The sequence below is a fragment of the Hemitrygon akajei genome, chromosome 7 (assembly GCF_048418815.1).
Source record: "Hemitrygon akajei chromosome 7, sHemAka1.3, whole genome shotgun sequence".
In the NCBI taxonomy this organism is placed as follows: Eukaryota; Metazoa; Chordata; class Chondrichthyes; order Myliobatiformes; family Dasyatidae; genus Hemitrygon; species Hemitrygon akajei.
The window spans coordinates 92,086,769-92,105,960 of record NC_133130.1 but is presented as its reverse complement, the minus strand read 5'-3'; the positions used below and the strand labels follow the sequence as shown (position 1 = coordinate 92,105,960).

Sequence of the window (19,192 nt, the reverse complement as noted above, 5' to 3'; positions counted from 1 at the left end):
CTGCAACCAACAGTATACTACACCAAACACTAACACCCCCCACAGTATACTGCAACCAACAGTATATTACACCAAACACTAACAACGGTCGCAGTATACTGCAACCAACAGTATACTACACCAAACACTAACAACCCCCGCAGTATACTGCAACCAACAGTATACTACACCAAACACTAACAACCCCCGCAGTATACTGCAACCAAGTTTACTACACCAAACACCAACAACCCCCGCAGTATACTGCAACCAACAGTATACTACATCAAACACTAACAACTCCCGCAGTATACTGCAACCAATAGTATACTACATCAAACACTAACAACCCCCGCAGTATACTGCAACCAACAGTACACTACACCAAACACTAACAACCCTCGCAGTATACTGCAACCAACAGTATACTACATCAAACACTAACAACCCCCGCAGTATACTGCAACCAATAGTATACTACATCAAACACTAACAACCCCCGCAGTATACTGCAACCAACAGTACACTACACCAAACACTAACAACCCTCGCAGTATACTGCAGCCAACAGTATACTACATCAAACACTAACAACTCCCGCAGTATACTGCAACCAATAGTATACTACATCAAACACTAACAACCCCCGCAGTATACTGCAACCAACAGTACACTACACCAAACACTAACAACCCTCGCAGTATACTGCAACCAACAGTATACTACACCAAACACTAACAATCCCCGCAGTATACTGCAACCAAGTTTACTACATCAAACACTAACAACCCCCGCAGTATACTGCAACCAACAGTATACTACATCAAACACTAACAACCCTCGCAGTATACTGCAACCAACAGTATACTACACCAAACACTAACAATCCCCGCAGTATACTGCAACCAAGTTTACTACATCAAACACTAACAACCCCCGCAGTATACTGCACCCAACAGTATACTGCACCAAACACTAACAATCCCCGCAGTATACTGCAACCAAGTTTACTACACCAAACACTAACAACCCCCGCAGTATACTGCAACCAACAGTATACTACACCAAACACTAACAACCCTCGCAGTATACTGCAACCAACAGTATACTACACCAAACACTAACAACCCCCGCAGTATACTGCAACCAACAGTATACTACACCAAACACTAACAACCCCCGCAGTATACTGCAACCAACAGTATACTACACCAAACACTAACAACCCCCGCAGTATACTGCAACCAACAGTATACTACACCAAACACTAACAACCCCCGCAGTATACTGCAACCAACAGTATACTACACCAAACACTAACAACCCCCGCAGTATACTGCAACCAACAGTATACTACACCAAACACTAACAACCCTCGCAGTATACTGCACCCAACAGTATACTACACCAAACACTAACAACCCCCGCAGTATACTGCAACCAACAGTATACTACACCAAACACTAACAACCCCCGCAGTATACTGCAACCAACAGTATACTACACCAAACACTAACAACGCTCGCAGTATATTGCAACCAACAGTATACTACACCAAACACTAACAACCCTCGCAGTATACTGCAACCAACAGTATACTACACCAAACACTAACAACCCCCGCAGTATACTGCAACCAAGTTTACTATATCAAACACTAACAACCCCCGCAGTATACTGCACCCAACAGTATACTGCACCAAACACTAACAACCCCCGCAGTATACTGCAACCAACAGTATACTACACCAAACACTAACAACCCCCGCAGTATACTGCAACCAACAGTATACTACACCAAACACTAACAATCCCCGCAGTATACTGCAACCAAGTTTACTACACCAAACACTAACAACGCTCGCAGTATATTGCAACCAACAGTATACTACACCAAACACTAACAACCCTCGCAGTATACTGCAACCAACAGTATACTACACCAAACACTAACAACCCCCGCAGTATACTGCAACCAAGTTTACTATATCAAACACTAACAACCCCCGCAGTATACTGCACCCAACAGTATACTGCACCAAACACTAACAACCCCCGCAGTATACTGCAACCAACAGTATACTACACCAAACACTAACAACCCCCGCAGTATACTGCAACCAACAGTATACTACACCAAACACTAACAACCCCCGCAGTATACTGCAACCAACAGTATACTATACCAAACACTAACAACGGTCGCAGTATACTGCAACCAACAGTTTACTACACCAAACACTAACACCCCCCACATTATACTGCAACCAAGTTTACTACACCAAACACTAACACCCCCTGCAGTATACTGCAACCAAGTTTACTACATCAAACACTAACAACCCCCGCAGTATACTGCAACCAACAGTTTACTACACCAAACACTAACAACGCTCGCAGTATACTGCAACCAACAGTATACTACACCAAACACTAACAACGCTCGCAGTATACTGCAACCAACAGTATACTACACCAAACACTAACAACCCCCGCAGTATACTGCAACCAACAGTATACTACACCAAACACTAACAACCCCCGCAGTATACTGCAACCAAGTTTACTACACCAAACACCAACAACCCCCGCAGTATACTGCAACCAACAGTATACTACATCAAACACTAACAACTCCCGCAGTATACTGCAACCAATAGTATACTACATCAAACACTAACAACCCCCGCAGTATACTGCAACCAACAGTACACTACACCAAACACTAACAACCCTCGCAGTATACTGCAACCAACAGTATACTACATCAAACACTAACAACCCCCGCAGTATACTGCAACCAATAGTATACTACATCAAACACTAACAACCCCCGCAGTATACTGCAACCAACAGTACACTACACCAAACACTAACAACCCTCGCAGTATACTGCAGCCAACAGTATACTACATCAAACACTAACAACTCCCGCAGTATACTGCAACCAATAGTATACTACATCAAACACTAACAACCCCCGCAGTATACTGCAACCAACAGTACACTACACCAAACACTAACAACCCTCGCAGTATACTGCAACCAACAGTATACTACACCAAACACTAACAATCCCCGCAGTATACTGCAACCAAGTTTACTACATCAAACACTAACAACCCCCGCAGTATACTGCAACCAACAGTATACTACATCAAACACTAACAACCCTCGCAGTATACTGCAACCAACAGTATACTACACCAAACACTAACAATCCCCGCAGTATACTGCAACCAAGTTTACTACATCAAACACTAACAACCCCCGCAGTATACTGCACCCAACAGTATACTGCACCAAACACTAACAATCCCCGCAGTATACTGCAACCAAGTTTACTACACCAAACACTAACAACCCCCGCAGTATACTGCAACCAACAGTATACTACACCAAACACTAACAACCCTCGCAGTATACTGCAACCAACAGTATACTACACCAAACACTAACAACCCCCGCAGTATACTGCAACCAACAGTATACTACACCAAACACTAACAACCCCCGCAGTATACTGCAACCAACAGTATACTACACCAAACACTAACAACCCCCGCAGTATACTGCAACCAACAGTATACTACACCAAACACTAACAACCCCCGCAGTATACTGCAACCAACAGTATACTACACCAAACACTAACAACCCCCGCAGTATACTGCAACCAACAGTATACTACACCAAACACTAACAACCCTCGCAGTATACTGCACCCAACAGTATACTACACCAAACACTAACAACCCCCGCAGTATACTGCAACCAACAGTATACTACACCAAACACTAACAACCCCCGCAGTATACTGCAACCAACAGTATACTACACCAAACACTAACAACGCTCGCAGTATATTGCAACCAACAGTATACTACACCAAACACTAACAACCCTCGCAGTATACTGCAACCAACAGTATACTACACCAAACACTAACAACCCCCGCAGTATACTGCAACCAAGTTTACTATATCAAACACTAACAACCCCCGCAGTATACTGCAACCAACAGTATACTACACCAAACACTAACAACCCCCGCAGTATACTGCAACCAAGTTTACTACACCAAACACCAACAACCCCCGCAGTATACTGCAACCAACAGTATACTACATCAAACACTAACAACTCCCGCAGTATACTGCAACCAATAGTATACTACATCAAACACTAACAACCCCCGCAGTATACTGCAACCAACAGTACACTACACCAAACACTAACAACCCTCGCAGTATACTGCAACCAACAGTATACTACATCAAACACTAACAACCCCCGCAGTATACTGCAACCAATAGTATACTACATCAAACACTAACAACCCCCGCAGTATACTGCAACCAACAGTACACTACACCAAACACTAACAACCCTCGCAGTATACTGCAGCCAACAGTATACTACATCAAACACTAACAACTCCCGCAGTATACTGCAACCAATAGTATACTACATCAAACACTAACAACCCCCGCAGTATACTGCAACCAACAGTACACTACACCAAACACTAACAACCCTCGCAGTATACTGCAACCAACAGTATACTACACCAAACACTAACAATCCCCGCAGTATACTGCAACCAAGTTTACTACATCAAACACTAACAACCCCCGCAGTATACTGCAACCAACAGTATACTACATCAAACACTAACAACCCTCGCAGTATACTGCAACCAACAGTATACTACACCAAACACTAACAATCCCCGCAGTATACTGCAACCAAGTTTACTACATCAAACACTAACAACCCCCGCAGTATACTGCACCCAACAGTATACTGCACCAAACACTAACAATCCCCGCAGTATACTGCAACCAAGTTTACTACACCAAACACTAACAACCCCCGCAGTATACTGCAACCAACAGTATACTACACCAAACACTAACAACCCTCGCAGTATACTGCAACCAACAGTATACTACACCAAACACTAACAACCCCCGCAGTATACTGCAACCAACAGTATACTACACCAAACACTAACAACCCCCGCAGTATACTGCAACCAACAGTATACTACACCAAACACTAACAACCCCCGCAGTATACTGCAACCAACAGTATACTACACCAAACACTAACAACCCCCGCAGTATACTGCAACCAACAGTATACTACACCAAACACTAACAACCCCCGCAGTATACTGCAACCAACAGTATACTACACCAAACACTAACAACCCTCGCAGTATACTGCACCCAACAGTATACTACACCAAACACTAACAACCCCCGCAGTATACTGCAACCAACAGTATACTACACCAAACACTAACAACCCCCGCAGTATACTGCAACCAACAGTATACTACACCAAACACTAACAACCCTCGCAGTATACTGCACCCAACAGTATACTACATCAAACACTAACAAACCCCGCAGTATACTGCAACCAACAGTATACTACACCAAACACTAACAACCCCCGCAGTATACTGCAACCAACAGTATACTACACCAAACACTAACAAACCCCGCAGTATACTGCAACCAATAGTATACTACACCAAACACTAACAAACCCCGCAGTATACTGCAACCAACAGTATACTACACCAAACACTAACAACCCTCGCAGCATACTGCAACCAAGTTTACTACATCAAACACTAACAACCACCGCAGTATACTGCAACCAACAGTATACTACACCAAACACTAACAACCCCCGCAGTATACTGCACCCAACAGTATACTACACCAAACACTAACAACCCTCGCAGTATACTGCAACCAAGTTTACTACATCAAACACTAACAACCCCCGCAGTATACTGCACCCAACAGTATACTACACCAAACACTAACAACCCTCGCAGTATACTGCAACCAACAGTATACTACACCAAACACTAACACCCCCCACAGTATACTGCAACCAAGTTTACTACATCAAACACTAACAACCCCCGCAGTATACTGCACCCAACACTAACAACCCCCGCAGTATACTGCAACCAAGTTTACTACATCAAACACTAACAACGCTCGCAGTATATTGCAACCAACAGTATACTACACCAAACACTAACAACCCCCGCAGTATACTGCAACCAACAGTATACTACACCAAACACTAACAACCCCCGCAGTATACTGCAACCAAGTTTACTACATCAAACACTAACAACGCTCGCAGTATACTGCAACCAACAGTATACTACATCAAACACTAACAACGCTCGCAGTATACTGAAACCAACAGTATACTACACCAAACACTAACAACACTCGCAGTATACTGCAACCAACATTATACTACACCAAACACTAACAACGGACGCAGTATACTGCAACCAACAGTTTACTACACCAAACACTAACAACGCTCGCAGTATACTGCAACCAACAGTATACTACACCAAACACTAACAACCCCCACAGTATACTGCAACCAACAGTATACTACAGCAAACACTAACAACCCCCACAGTATACTGCAGCCAACAGTATATTACACCAAACACTAACAACGCTCGCAGTATACTGCAACCAACAGTATACTACACCAAACACTAACAACCCCCACAGTATACTGCAACCAACAGTATACTACAGCAAACACCAACAACCCCCGCAGTATACTGCAACCAACAGTATACTACACCAAACACTAACAACCCCCACAGTATACTGCAACCAACAGTATACTACAGCAAACACTAACAACCCCCGCAGTATACTGCAACCAACAGTATACTACACCAAACACTAACACCCCCCACAGTATACTGCAACCAACAGTATATTACACCAAACACTAACAACGGTCGCAGTATACTGCACCCACCAGTAACATGGGTCTGACAGAAACAGCCCCACTACTATACTGCACCCGGCAGTAACATCGGTCTGATAGAAACAGCCCCACTACTATACTGCACCCACCAGTAACATGGGTCTGATAGAAACAGCCCCACTACTATACTGCACCCACCAGTAACATGGGTCTGATAGAAACAGCCCCACTACTATACTGCACCCACCAGTAACATGGGTCTGACAGAAACAGCCCCACTACTATACTGCACCCAGCAGTAACATGGGTCTGACAGAAACATCCCCACTACTATACTGCACCCAGCAGTAACATGGGTCTGACAGAAACAGCCCCACTACTATACTGCACCCACCAGTAACATGGGTCTGACCGAAACAGCCCCACTACTATACTGCACCCAGCAGTAACATGGGTCTGATAGAAACAGCCCCACTACTATACTGCACCCAGCAGTAACATGGGTCTGATAGAAACAGCCCCACTACTATACTGCACCCAGCAGTAACATGGGTCTGATAGAAACAGCCCCACTACTATACTGCACCCACCAGTAACATGGGTCTGATAGAAACAGCCCCACTACTATACTGCACCCAGCAGTAACATGGGTCTGATAGAAACAGCCCCACTACTATACTGCACCCACCAGTAACATGGGTCTGATAGAAACAGCCCCACTACTATACTGCACCCAGCAGTAACATGGGTCTGATAGAAACAGCCCCACTACTATACTGCACCCAGCAGTAACATGGGTCTGATAGAAACAGCCCCACTACTATACTGCACCCACCAGTAACATGGGTCTGATAGAAACAGCCCCACTACTATACTGCACCCAGCAGTAACATGGGTCTGATAGAAACAGCCCCACTACTATACTGCACCCAGCAGTAACATGGGTCTGATAGAAACAGCCCCACTACTATACTGCACCCAGCAGTAACATGGGTCTGATAGAAACAGCCCCACTACTATACTGCACCCACCAGTAACATGGGTCTGACAGAAACAGCCCCACTACTATACTGCACCCAGCAGTAACATGGGTCTGACAGAAACAGCCCCACTACTATACTGCACCCAGCAGTAACATGGGTCTGACAGAAACAGCCCCACTACTATACTGCACCCACCAGTAACATGGGTCTGACAGAAACAGCCCCACTACTATACTGCACCCAGCAGTAACATGGGTCTGATAGAAACAGCCCCACTACTATACTGCACCCAGCAGTAACATGGGTCTGATAGAAACAGCCCCACTACTATACTGCACCCACCAGTAACATCGGTCTGACAGAAACAGCCCCACTACTATACTGCACCCAGCAGTAACATGGGTCTGATAGAAACAGCCCCACTACTATACTGCACCCACCAGTAACATGGGTCTGACAGAAACAGCCCCACTACTATACTGCACCCACCAGTAACATGGGTCTGATAGAAACAGCCCCACTACAATACTGCACCCACCAGTAACATGGGTCTGACAGAGACAGCCCCACTACTATACTGCACCCACCAGTAACATGGGTCTGATAGAAACAGCCCCACTACTATACTGCACCCACCAGTAACATGGGTCTGATAGAAACAGCCCCACTACAATACTGCACCCACCAGTAACATGAGTCTGACAGAAACAGCCCCACTACTATACTGCACCCAGCAGTAACATGGGTCTGATAGAAACAGCCCCACAACTATATTGCACCCACCAGTAACATGGGTCTGACTGAAACAGCCCCACTACTATACTGCACCCAGCTGTAACATGGGTCTGACAGAATCAGCCCCACTACTATACTGCACCCAGCAGTAACATAGGTCTGACAGAAACAGCCCCACTACTATACTGCACCCAGCAGTAACATGGGTCTGACAGAAACAGCCCCACTACTATACTGCACCCAGCAGTAACATGGGTCTGATAGAAACAGCCCCACTACTATACTGCACCCAGCAGTAACATGGGTCTGATAGAAACAGCCCCACTACTATACTGCACCCGGCAGTAACATGGGTCTGACAGAAACAGCCCCACTACTATACTGCACCCGGCAGTAACATGGGTCTGATAGAAACAGCCCCACTACTATACTGCACCCGGCAATAACATGGGTCTGACAGAAACAGCCCCACTACTATACTGCACCCGGCAGTAACATGGGTCTGATAGAAACAGCCCCACTACTATACTGCACCCACCAGTAACATGGGTCTGATAGAAACAGCCCCACTACTATACTGCACCCACCAGTAACATGGGTCTGACAGAAACAGGCCCACTACTATACTGCACCCACCAGTAACATGGGTCTGACAGAAACAGCCCCACTACTATACAGCACCCAGCAGTAACATGGGTCTGATAGAAACAGCCCCACTACTATACTGCACCCAGCAGTAACATGGGTCTGATAGAAACAGCCCCACATCTATACTGCACCCAGCAGTAACATGGGTCTGATAGAAACAGCCCCACTACTATACTGCACCCACCAGTAACATGGGTCTGACAGAAACAGCCCCACTACTATACTGCACCCACCAGTAACATGGGTCTGACAGAAACAGCCCCACTACTATACTGCACCCACCAGTAACATGGGTCAGACAGAAACAGCTCCACTACTATACTGCACCCACCAGTAACATGGGTCAGACAGAAACAGCCCCAGTACTATACAGCACCCACCAGTAACATGGGTCTGATAGAAACATCCCCACTACTATACTGCACCCACCAGTAACATGGGTCTGATAGAAACAGCCCCACTACTATACTGCACCCAGCAGTAACATGGGTCTGATAGAAACAGCCCCACTACTATACTGCACCCACCAGTAACATGGGTCAGACAGAAACAGCCCCACTACTACAATGCACCCACCAGTAACATGGGTCAGACAGAAACAGCCCCACTACTATACTGCACCCACAAGTAACATGGGTCTGATAGAAACAGCCCCACTACTATACTGCACCCACCAGTAATATGGGTCTGATAGAAACAGCCCCACTACTATACTGCACCCGGCAGTAACATCGGTCAGACAGAAACAGCCCCACTACTATACTGCACCCACCAGTAACATGGGTCTGATAGAAACAGCCCCACTACTATACTGCACCCAGCAGTAACATGGGTCTGACAGAAACAGCCCCACTACTATACTGCACCCACCAGTAACATGGGTCTGACAGAAACAGCCCCACTACTATACTGCACCCACCAGTAACATGGGTCTGACAGAAACAGCCCCACTACTATACTGCACCCACCAGTAACATGGGTCTGATAGAAACAGCCCCACTACTATACTGCACCCACCAGTAACATGGGTCTGACAGAAACAGCCCCACTACTATACTGCACCCACCAGTAACATGGGTCTGACAGAAACAGCCCCACTACTATACTGCACCCACCAGTAACATGGGTCTGATAGAAACAGCCCCACTACTATACTGCACCCACCAGTAACTTGGGTCTGACAGAAACAGCCCCACTACTATACTGCACCCACCAGTAACATGGGTCTGACAGAAACAGCCCCACTACTATACTGCACCCACCAGTAACATGGGTCTGATAGAAACAGCCCCACTACTATACTGCACCCACCAGTAACATGGGTCTGACAGAAACAGCCCCACTACTATACTGCACCCACCAGTAACATGGGTCTGATAGAAAAAGCCCCACTACTATACTGCACCCAGCAGTAACATGGGTCTGACAGAGACAGCCCCACTACTATTCTGCACCCACCAGTAACATGGGTCTGATAGAAACAGCCCCACTACTATACTGCACCCAGCAGTAACATGGGTCTGACAGAAACAGCCCCACTACTATACTGCACCCACCAGTAACATGGGTCTGACAGAAACAGCCCCACTACTATACTGCACCCACCAGTAACATCGGTCTGACAGAAACAGCCCCACTACTATACTGCACCCAGCAGTAACATGGGTCTGATAGAAACAGCCCCACTACTATACTGCACCCAGCAGTAACATGGGTCTGACAGAAACAGCCCCACTACTATACTGCACCCAGCAGTAACATGGGTCTGACAGAAACAGCCCCACTACTATACTGCACCCACCAGTAACATGGGTCTGACAGAAACAGCCCCACTACTATACTGCACCCACCAGTAACATGGGTCTGATAGAAACAGCCCCACTACTATACTGCACCCACCAGTAACATGGGTCTGACAGAAACAGCCCCACTACTATACTGCACCCAGCAGTAACATGGGTCTGATAGAAACAGCCCCACTACTATACTGCACCCACCAGTAACATGGGTCTGATAGAAACAGCCCCACTACTATACTGCACCCACCAGTAACATGGGTCTGATAGAAACAGCCCCACTACTATACTGCACCCAGCAGTAACATGGGTCTGATAGAAACAGCCCCACTACTATACTGCACCCAGCAGTAACATGGGTCTGACAGAAACAGCCCCACTACTATACTGCACCCAGCAGTAACATGGGTCTGACAGAAACAGCCCCACTACTATACTGCACCCAGCAGTAACATGGGTCTGATAGAAACAGCCCCACTACTATACTGCACCCAGCAGTAACATGGGTCTGACAGAAACAGCCCCACTACTATACTGCACCCAGCAGTAACATGGGTCTGACAGAAACAGCCCCACTACTATACTGCACCCACCAGTAACATGGGTCTGATAGAAACAGCCCCACTACTATACTGCACCCAGCAGTAACATGGGTCTGATAGAAACAGCCGCACTACTATACTGCACCCACCTGTAACATGGGTCTTACAGAAACAGCCCCACTACTATACTGCACCCAGCAGTAACATGGGTCTGACAGAAACAGCCCCACTACTATACTGCACCCAGCAGTAACATGGGTCTGACAGAAACAGCCCCACTACTATACTGCACCCAGCAGTAACATGGGTCTGATAGAAACAGCCCCACTACTATACTGCACCCAGCAGTAACATGGGTCTGACAGAAACAGCCCCACTACTATACTGCACCCAGCAGTAACATGGGTCTGACAGAAACAGCCCCACTACTATACTGCACCCAGCAGTAACATGGGTCTGATAGAAACAGCCCCACTACTATACTGCACCCAGCAGTAACATGGGTCTGACAGAAACAGCCCCACTACTATACTGCACCCAGCAGTAACATCGGTCTGACAGAAACAGCCCCACTACTATACTGCACCCAGCAGTAACATGGGTCTGACAGAAACAGCCCCACTACTATACTGCACCCAGCAGTAACATGGGTCTGATAGAAACAGCCCCACTACTATACTGCACCCAGCAGTAACATGGGTCTGACAGAAACAGCCCCACTACTATACTGCACCCAGCAGTAACATGGGTCTGACAGAAACAGCCCCACTACTATACTGCACCCAGCAGTAACATGGGTCTGATAGAAACAGCCCCACTACTATACTGCACCCAGCAGTAACATGGGTCTGACAGAAACAGCCCCACTACTATACTGCACCCAGCAGTAACATGGGTCTGATAGAAACAGCCCCACTACTATACTGCACCCACCAGTAACATGGGTCTGACAGAAACAGCCCCACTACTATACTGCACCCACCAGTAACATGGGTCTGACAGAAACAGCCCCACTACTATACAGCACCCAGCAGTAACATGGGTCTGATAGAAACAGCCCCACTACTATACTGCACCCACCAGTAACATGGGTCTGACAGAAACAGCCCCACTACTATACTGCACCCAGCAGTAACATGGGTCTGACAGAAACTGCCCCACTACTATACTGCACCCAGCAGTAACATGGGTCTGACAGAAACAGCCCCACGACTATACTGCACCCAGCAGTAACATGGGTCTGACAGAAACAGCCCCACTACTATACTGCACCCAGCAGTAACATGGGTCTGACAGAAACAGCCCCACGACTATACTGCACCCAGCAGTAACATGGGTCTGACAGAAACAGCCCCACGACTATACTGCACCCAGCAGTAACTTGGGTCTGATAGAAACAGCCCCACTACTATACTGCACCCAGCAGTAACTTGGGTCTGATAGAAACAGCCCCACTACTATACTGCACCCACCAGTAACGGCCGCACTATTACACTGTACTCAGCAGAAACATGGGTTTGGTAGAAACAGCCCCACTATTACACTGCACTCAGCAGAAACATGGGTCTGATAGAAACAGCCTTACTTTGATAGTAATCCTTCTGTCCTGCAACATCTTCTGCAGCTCCACCAAGCTTCCCTTCAAATTCTGGAGTTTCTCAGTCAGATGCTCGGCTTGCTCTCGCGTCTGGGGCTTCCCTTCCAAGAGCAGGTTCTCGCTGTTCACAGAGAGCTCGGAAACAGAGGCCACTTTCCGCTCAATCTCCATCAGGATGTTCTGCAGCAGAAGAGGAAGTGTAGCAACTCCATGAGTTTTCCAATGGACAGGGAACCAAAAATCACATTCCACCCCCCGCCCCCCACTTCCCGAGGTCCAATAGTCATTATACTTCACAGCTGATCTGATACATGTCTTACAATCAGCCTTACTCATTCTTGTGATGTGGTGGCACCCTGCGTCACTTGTTGTCGGGCTGCCTCGGCCGACATTCATCCTATACTCAATCCAGAGAAGCTAGTTGGTATCACGTCCGATACTGTGAGGGCCCAATCCACACAAAGAGCTTGCTGCACTCCCTACTCTACAAAGTACTACACTTCTAAATTCTACCCATTGGTCATCAAGCAATTCATTACATTGCAAGCAAATAGTTATGCAGTCCTTTCCTTCATGGATTAACCTAATGGAGGAAAGTTCATTGTGACTGCAATGGATAATTCCTCTTGGCCAATGCCAGCAACGGAGGAAATACCCACTGTAACTGCTCATCATTTAGAAGCACAATTGTGCAAAATATCCAGCCAAGCTCACACAGGCAGACAGAGGTCCCAGGTCGTAACATTATCTCGCAACTTTAAGTACCCCTTCTTAGCCAATGAGTGTGAAGATGTAAAAAAATCTAAGCGAATTCTGTCATGCAGAGGGATTACTTGAGAACCGAGGCCACAGTTCTCCTCAGATGTCAACCTAAATAAACACATGACACTTCTCAGAGAAAAGCAAGACAGATCTTTGGTGATGCTACCGCATTTCTCATTAGAATTGCGGCAGTACTTCAAAAATATTTCCCTGCTTATCATTCACTTTTCTTTTGTGACTGAGGGTTAAATAAAACCCAAACCATTTTTCTTTTGCAGCAGCTGTGGCAAAGACAGCCCAGTTAAACATCCAGACATGATAGGAAAGTAATTCTCTATTATTTGGTGTTCGAGTTTAAGCCAATACCTGACAGTCAATAAGTTGCTCCTCCATGTCCATCTGTTCTTCAGAGACTTTCAGTGCAGAGTTCAAAGCGGCCTTTGTGGTCAGCAGCCAACTGTTCAGCTCATCGGCTTCGCCGTGATACGTTTGAAGGGCTTGTATCTGCCGCTGTTCTTCCACCTGGTCATTCAACCTCTCCTAAAGCAGCAGAGAAGATCCTTTTTATTATCATCAATCCTGCTGGTGTGGGCTGCTTTTACTGGCTCCTCCATTCTGCCTTCAAGTAGCACCCCCCGCCCCCAACCACCAGAGCTGACAGAGTTTACAGTAATTTCCACTTGAGTTCACTGTCCCATTCCAACATCTACCTCCATGGTAACATTGATGCTGAAGATAATCTTGAGGAACCTCATCTTGCCAGTCTCAACATTACGTTCAACTGCCCTAAACCACAGCCACCAAGGCCATTATGAACTCAACCACCTTGGCTAAACAGAGGAATACTTTTAGTAACAGACTAAGATAACCGTGCTGCTCCACAGGCGCTATATGAGGTCATTCTTACCCCTCGGCCATTAGGTCCTATAAGAAGACAACCTGTAGCCAAGGAAGCAATGACTCCCTCCTGCTGGACTGTTTGAGGCAACTTATTTTTTTATTATTCTTACTTCTCTTCTAATATTTGTATTTCTGTGCACTTGTAATGCTATCATGACACAGTAATTTCCCTTGAGATTAATAAAGCAGCTATCTATTTATTTTCTCACTCAGCAGCTGCTCATGACTCCACTGCACTTCACCATTCACGTGACCCCTTTCTTTTAGTTTCTTTACCCAAGCCTTAGACCATTTTTGTCTTGCACCGTCATCCCTGTAAACACTTAACCACTTTTAACCATCCATTCCTATGCATTCTTCCCTTCAACACAGCCTTAATTATTCTTTCCTGTGCTACTTCTAAGATAAGCAGGTTGTCCCTGTCTACATAACAGAACATTTCTTTTCATTTATTCATGGGGGGGGGGGGGAATGAGAGGAAAGAATCCTCGATGTAAAAGAGAATCTGTATTGTATTTTGCTGCCAGACTCCATGAAGGCTTTCCATTCTCTGCAAGGTATTTCAATAACGAAAAGAAATATTCTCCACTTTATCAGGGTGGATGCAGTTCCAATAATATGCTGAAGAATCAAGCATCTTACAGGAGAAATCAATCATGTTTAAATAGTATGCAATTCACCATCTAAACAATTGAACAATTAGCAGACACATTTAATACAGGCACTTGGACATGGCAGGGCTTGGAGAGGTACGCAGTTTTACGTCCATCACCTCCTGTGGCTGCAGTCTACAAAGTAATTGTAAAACCTTCCTACCTCACCCACAATGTCAACTTCCAAGATCCTAACACTCTGTGCCCCTTCCTAAATTATTTTCCTCTCACTGAGAGGTTATTCCCTCAATCTTCCTAAGTTTCTCTCCTTCCAGTTTATACTCAGCCTGTCCTGTTGTCATGTGCCATTTCAAACAATACTGATCCTTTTGGTCATATCAGTTACATTTCTTCCCACACTTCATTAAGAGCCATCATTTTAAACTCAGTTTTCAGACCTTTTAATTCTCAAGTCCAGCCTTCATTACCATTGTACCTTTATCACCAGAAAGCTCCAACCATTGCCAAAAGAACAATGCCCAAATTTGCTTAGATTACAACCAGATCCTTTTGCATACGCTTGTTACGATCTACAGTATGGCTCTTAAACCTTCCACCAGCTATCTCGCTGTCCCTCTCAGTCCATCACATTTAAAGGAGCCCTGTCCCCGTTCAGCCCCTTGAAACTGGGGCCTCCCTCAGAGGCAGCTTATCACTCCACCTGATAAAAACAGAACCCCTCAAAAAAACAAAGGTGAGAATGGACAGAATTCAGCACTGGCAAACCTCCAGAAGTTGTTTCTTTCCCAAGGCTTTCATCTTGATGGTGGCCATGCGCTCCGCCAGGACGGTCAGTGTGGACTGCATGGCCAGCTGGTCAGCAGTGTCGGCATCCACTGTGTCCGATACCAGCTCTTCTGCGAAGCAAATCTGCAGCTCATTGATCTCATCCTGAAGCGTCATGATCTCCTCCATCAGCCCCTAGGACACACAAACGGCCCAAAGGTGAGTCTCAAAATCCACACTCTTCCAAGCTGAACCCGAGTCATTCCTGCAGCAATCTGGAGATAAGCCTCTCGAGAGCAGAGTCCACTGACTAATCGGGGGGCGTACCTGGTGTGCCGCCATCTGGAGGTCATGACTCTTGCCTGTATCGAGCGCCTCACCGAGCTTTCCCTCGATCAGCTCCATTTTGGTTGACACCGACTGCACCGAGTCCTGATACTTCTGCTGCCGCTCAAGGGCCTCGTACAGGGTACGCTGCTTTTCACTGATCTGCAACACGGAGAGGTTTATTTTCACATCACGCACAACACCATCGCTGCACACTGTGGGAACGGGCATCCTACTGCATCCACTCGTGACCCATTGGACCAGAAGCCTTTCCCAGAAACTGGAGAGTAGTGCAGAAAGCAGTGGAGCTGACAGAGTTCTGGGTCACAGGTCAAAGGTCCCTCCCAGGTCGGCATCGTTGCTCAGAGGGATATATGCAAGATGTGCTCCTTCTAGCTTAAACTCCAAAATTATTATGAATGTAACGCACAGACATGTAAAACATGCTAAACCTGTAACTGACTGAAAGGTTAAATGAAATCTCTATCCCAATGTGCAATGGGACCCCAGTTTCAGAGCCTGCAGCTAAATTTCATTAGGAGTTTGAGCAGATTAGGCTAGTCAAAAACACTATTTAATTTCTACAGATGTACCATTGAGATCATTCTGACTAGTTACCCCACCGTCTGGATTGGAGGGGCCAATGCGCAGGATCGGAAAAAGCTGCAGAGGATTGTAGACTCAGCCAGCCCCATCTCAGGCAGCAGCCTCCCCGCCACCGAGGACATCTTCAAAATACAATGCCTCAAAAAGGCGGCATCCATCACTGAGGACCCCACCACCAGGATATGCTCTCTTCTCAGTACTATCGTCAGGTGGTGGTGCAGGAACTTGAAGGCACACATTGAGCGTTTTAGGGACAGCTTCTTCCCCTCTGCCATTAAATTTCAGAACAGTCCATGAATACTATCTCACTATTTTGCTCTTTTTTGCACTACTTGTTATAAGAAATATATAAAAAAAGTTATAGTTTTGTATATTATAGTGTTACGAATGTGCCGCAACTCTGAGGGGCCGAAGGGTACAAAGTCGCCCCCTCCTTTTTGAGAATCGCAAGATCGCTATTAATTCGGGTCTGGGACCCAGGAAATGAGAGAGAATCCACAAGGTTTGGAATGTGTCCTGGCCTCAGCGAAACAAAACCATTGATAACGGCTATTGTCTCTTGGAGACGGAATTGTGTATTGAGTACTGTACTATTCATGGAAGCCCCTCAGGGGACGACCAGAGTGGGCTGGTTGAGGGATTGCATCATCTCAACCTGATTGACATCTGAGACCCCGTGAGTAAGGATAAAAGAGGGTGTGGGGAACAACCCCTTTAGACGCTAGAAATCCCGTGACAGCGTTTAATAGCGACAGCCGGTGGGGGCTCGTGTGCGTCCTTTCCCCTTGCCTGGGATTGGTGGGCTCATCACGGAAGAACAGCTTTAGCTAAAGGAAAGGCCACAAGTGAACGGCCACACCAACGGGATTCCAACGGATCGAAATCATAAAAGGAATCGGCAAGTTTTTCTCCCAAACCTCTCTCTCTCTCTCCAACCATTGCAAACCCAGCAGTCCCCAAAGGCTGTAGCCTGCATGAACTGAGTGAACTTTATATTTCCATCGGACAATACATTATCCCCTAGACAATGATAGAGCGTATTTCTTATTATTATTATACCCGCACTTTTAGATTTAGTATTGACGACGTATATTATCTGTATAATTGCATTGATATTATTTTTGTGTATTTTTACTAATAAATACTGTTAAAAATAGTATCATCAGACTTCAACGGACCTCTCTATCTTTGCTGGTAAGTGACCCAGTTACGGGGTTCATAACAATAGTGTACCATTGCCTCAAAACTACAAATTTCATAACATACACCAGCGATAATAAACCCAATTCTGATTCTAGGATGAATCATTTAAACAGACTTTAATTTGGAAAGGAAATCCTAAGGTATTTATTTAAAAGACAAACTTATCATCTAGACCTGTGCTATGTGACAATGTTGCCAACACTGCTGTGTCTAGCTCGTTCTTCAACTGGGATATGTAGGTGATATTAGTTTACAGGCCCCTGTATTTATATTGTTTTACTTATGAAGTTTAGTCAGAGTTTTAATGAACTTCTTTCAAATTTCAGAACTGCTTTTGTGAGCCTCATCTGATTTTCCCATCTGGATAAGTTCTGACTGACTTTGGTGGTGGGGGCGGGGGGTGTGCGCGGGCAGAAAATGGCGAGGAACTACCTACAACATCCCCTCTCGGTTCATGCATCTGCTGCATGATTAGTAACCACGCTGGCAAACTCAGGCCAATATTTAATCCCACATCCCATAAAAGATCATCTGGATAACTGACCCATGCATAAATTGAAACCTCTCGTGACTGCAAGCATTCTACATAAGGAATTTTTTTTTTCCTTAATCAAAAATAAACCATCAACCATAGCGATTCAGTTAGCAATACTCTCGTAGGAAATGGGACAAAATTCAAATAGCTCTCGGGAGCTTTCCACCTCCCTGAAGGTACTGATAGCTGACTTCCTCATGTAGTCCAGCCCCTGCTTCTTTTTACTGAGCCGACAGAGAAAGTTAAAAGTGTCAGAGGACTCAGTGTCACACTGAACAGTGACTGTTCCTTCATGGCACAAGGACAACAACTCTGACCCACAGCTCACCTCGAAGAGCACTAGGCTCGCCCGATTCCGGGCTAGAGCTGGGCCGGGATGATGTGACTGGCTCATATCCTGTTGTTGCAGACTGGGAGTTTGGA

At 46.1% G+C, this 19,192-nt stretch overlaps 1 protein-coding gene across 1 annotated transcript in view; it reads right to left on the bottom strand.

Moving 5' to 3' along the window:
- Positions 1-19,192, bottom strand: part of LOC140730671 (nesprin-1-like) — a 626,730-nt gene that overhangs the window by 279,685 nt on the left and 327,853 nt on the right. Inside the window, 4 exon segments of the mRNA XM_073051428.1 lie at positions 13,046-13,237; positions 14,186-14,359; positions 16,099-16,293; positions 16,426-16,587. Coding sequence (XP_072907529.1) covers positions 13,046-13,237; positions 14,186-14,359; positions 16,099-16,293; positions 16,426-16,587 — 723 coding nt within the window.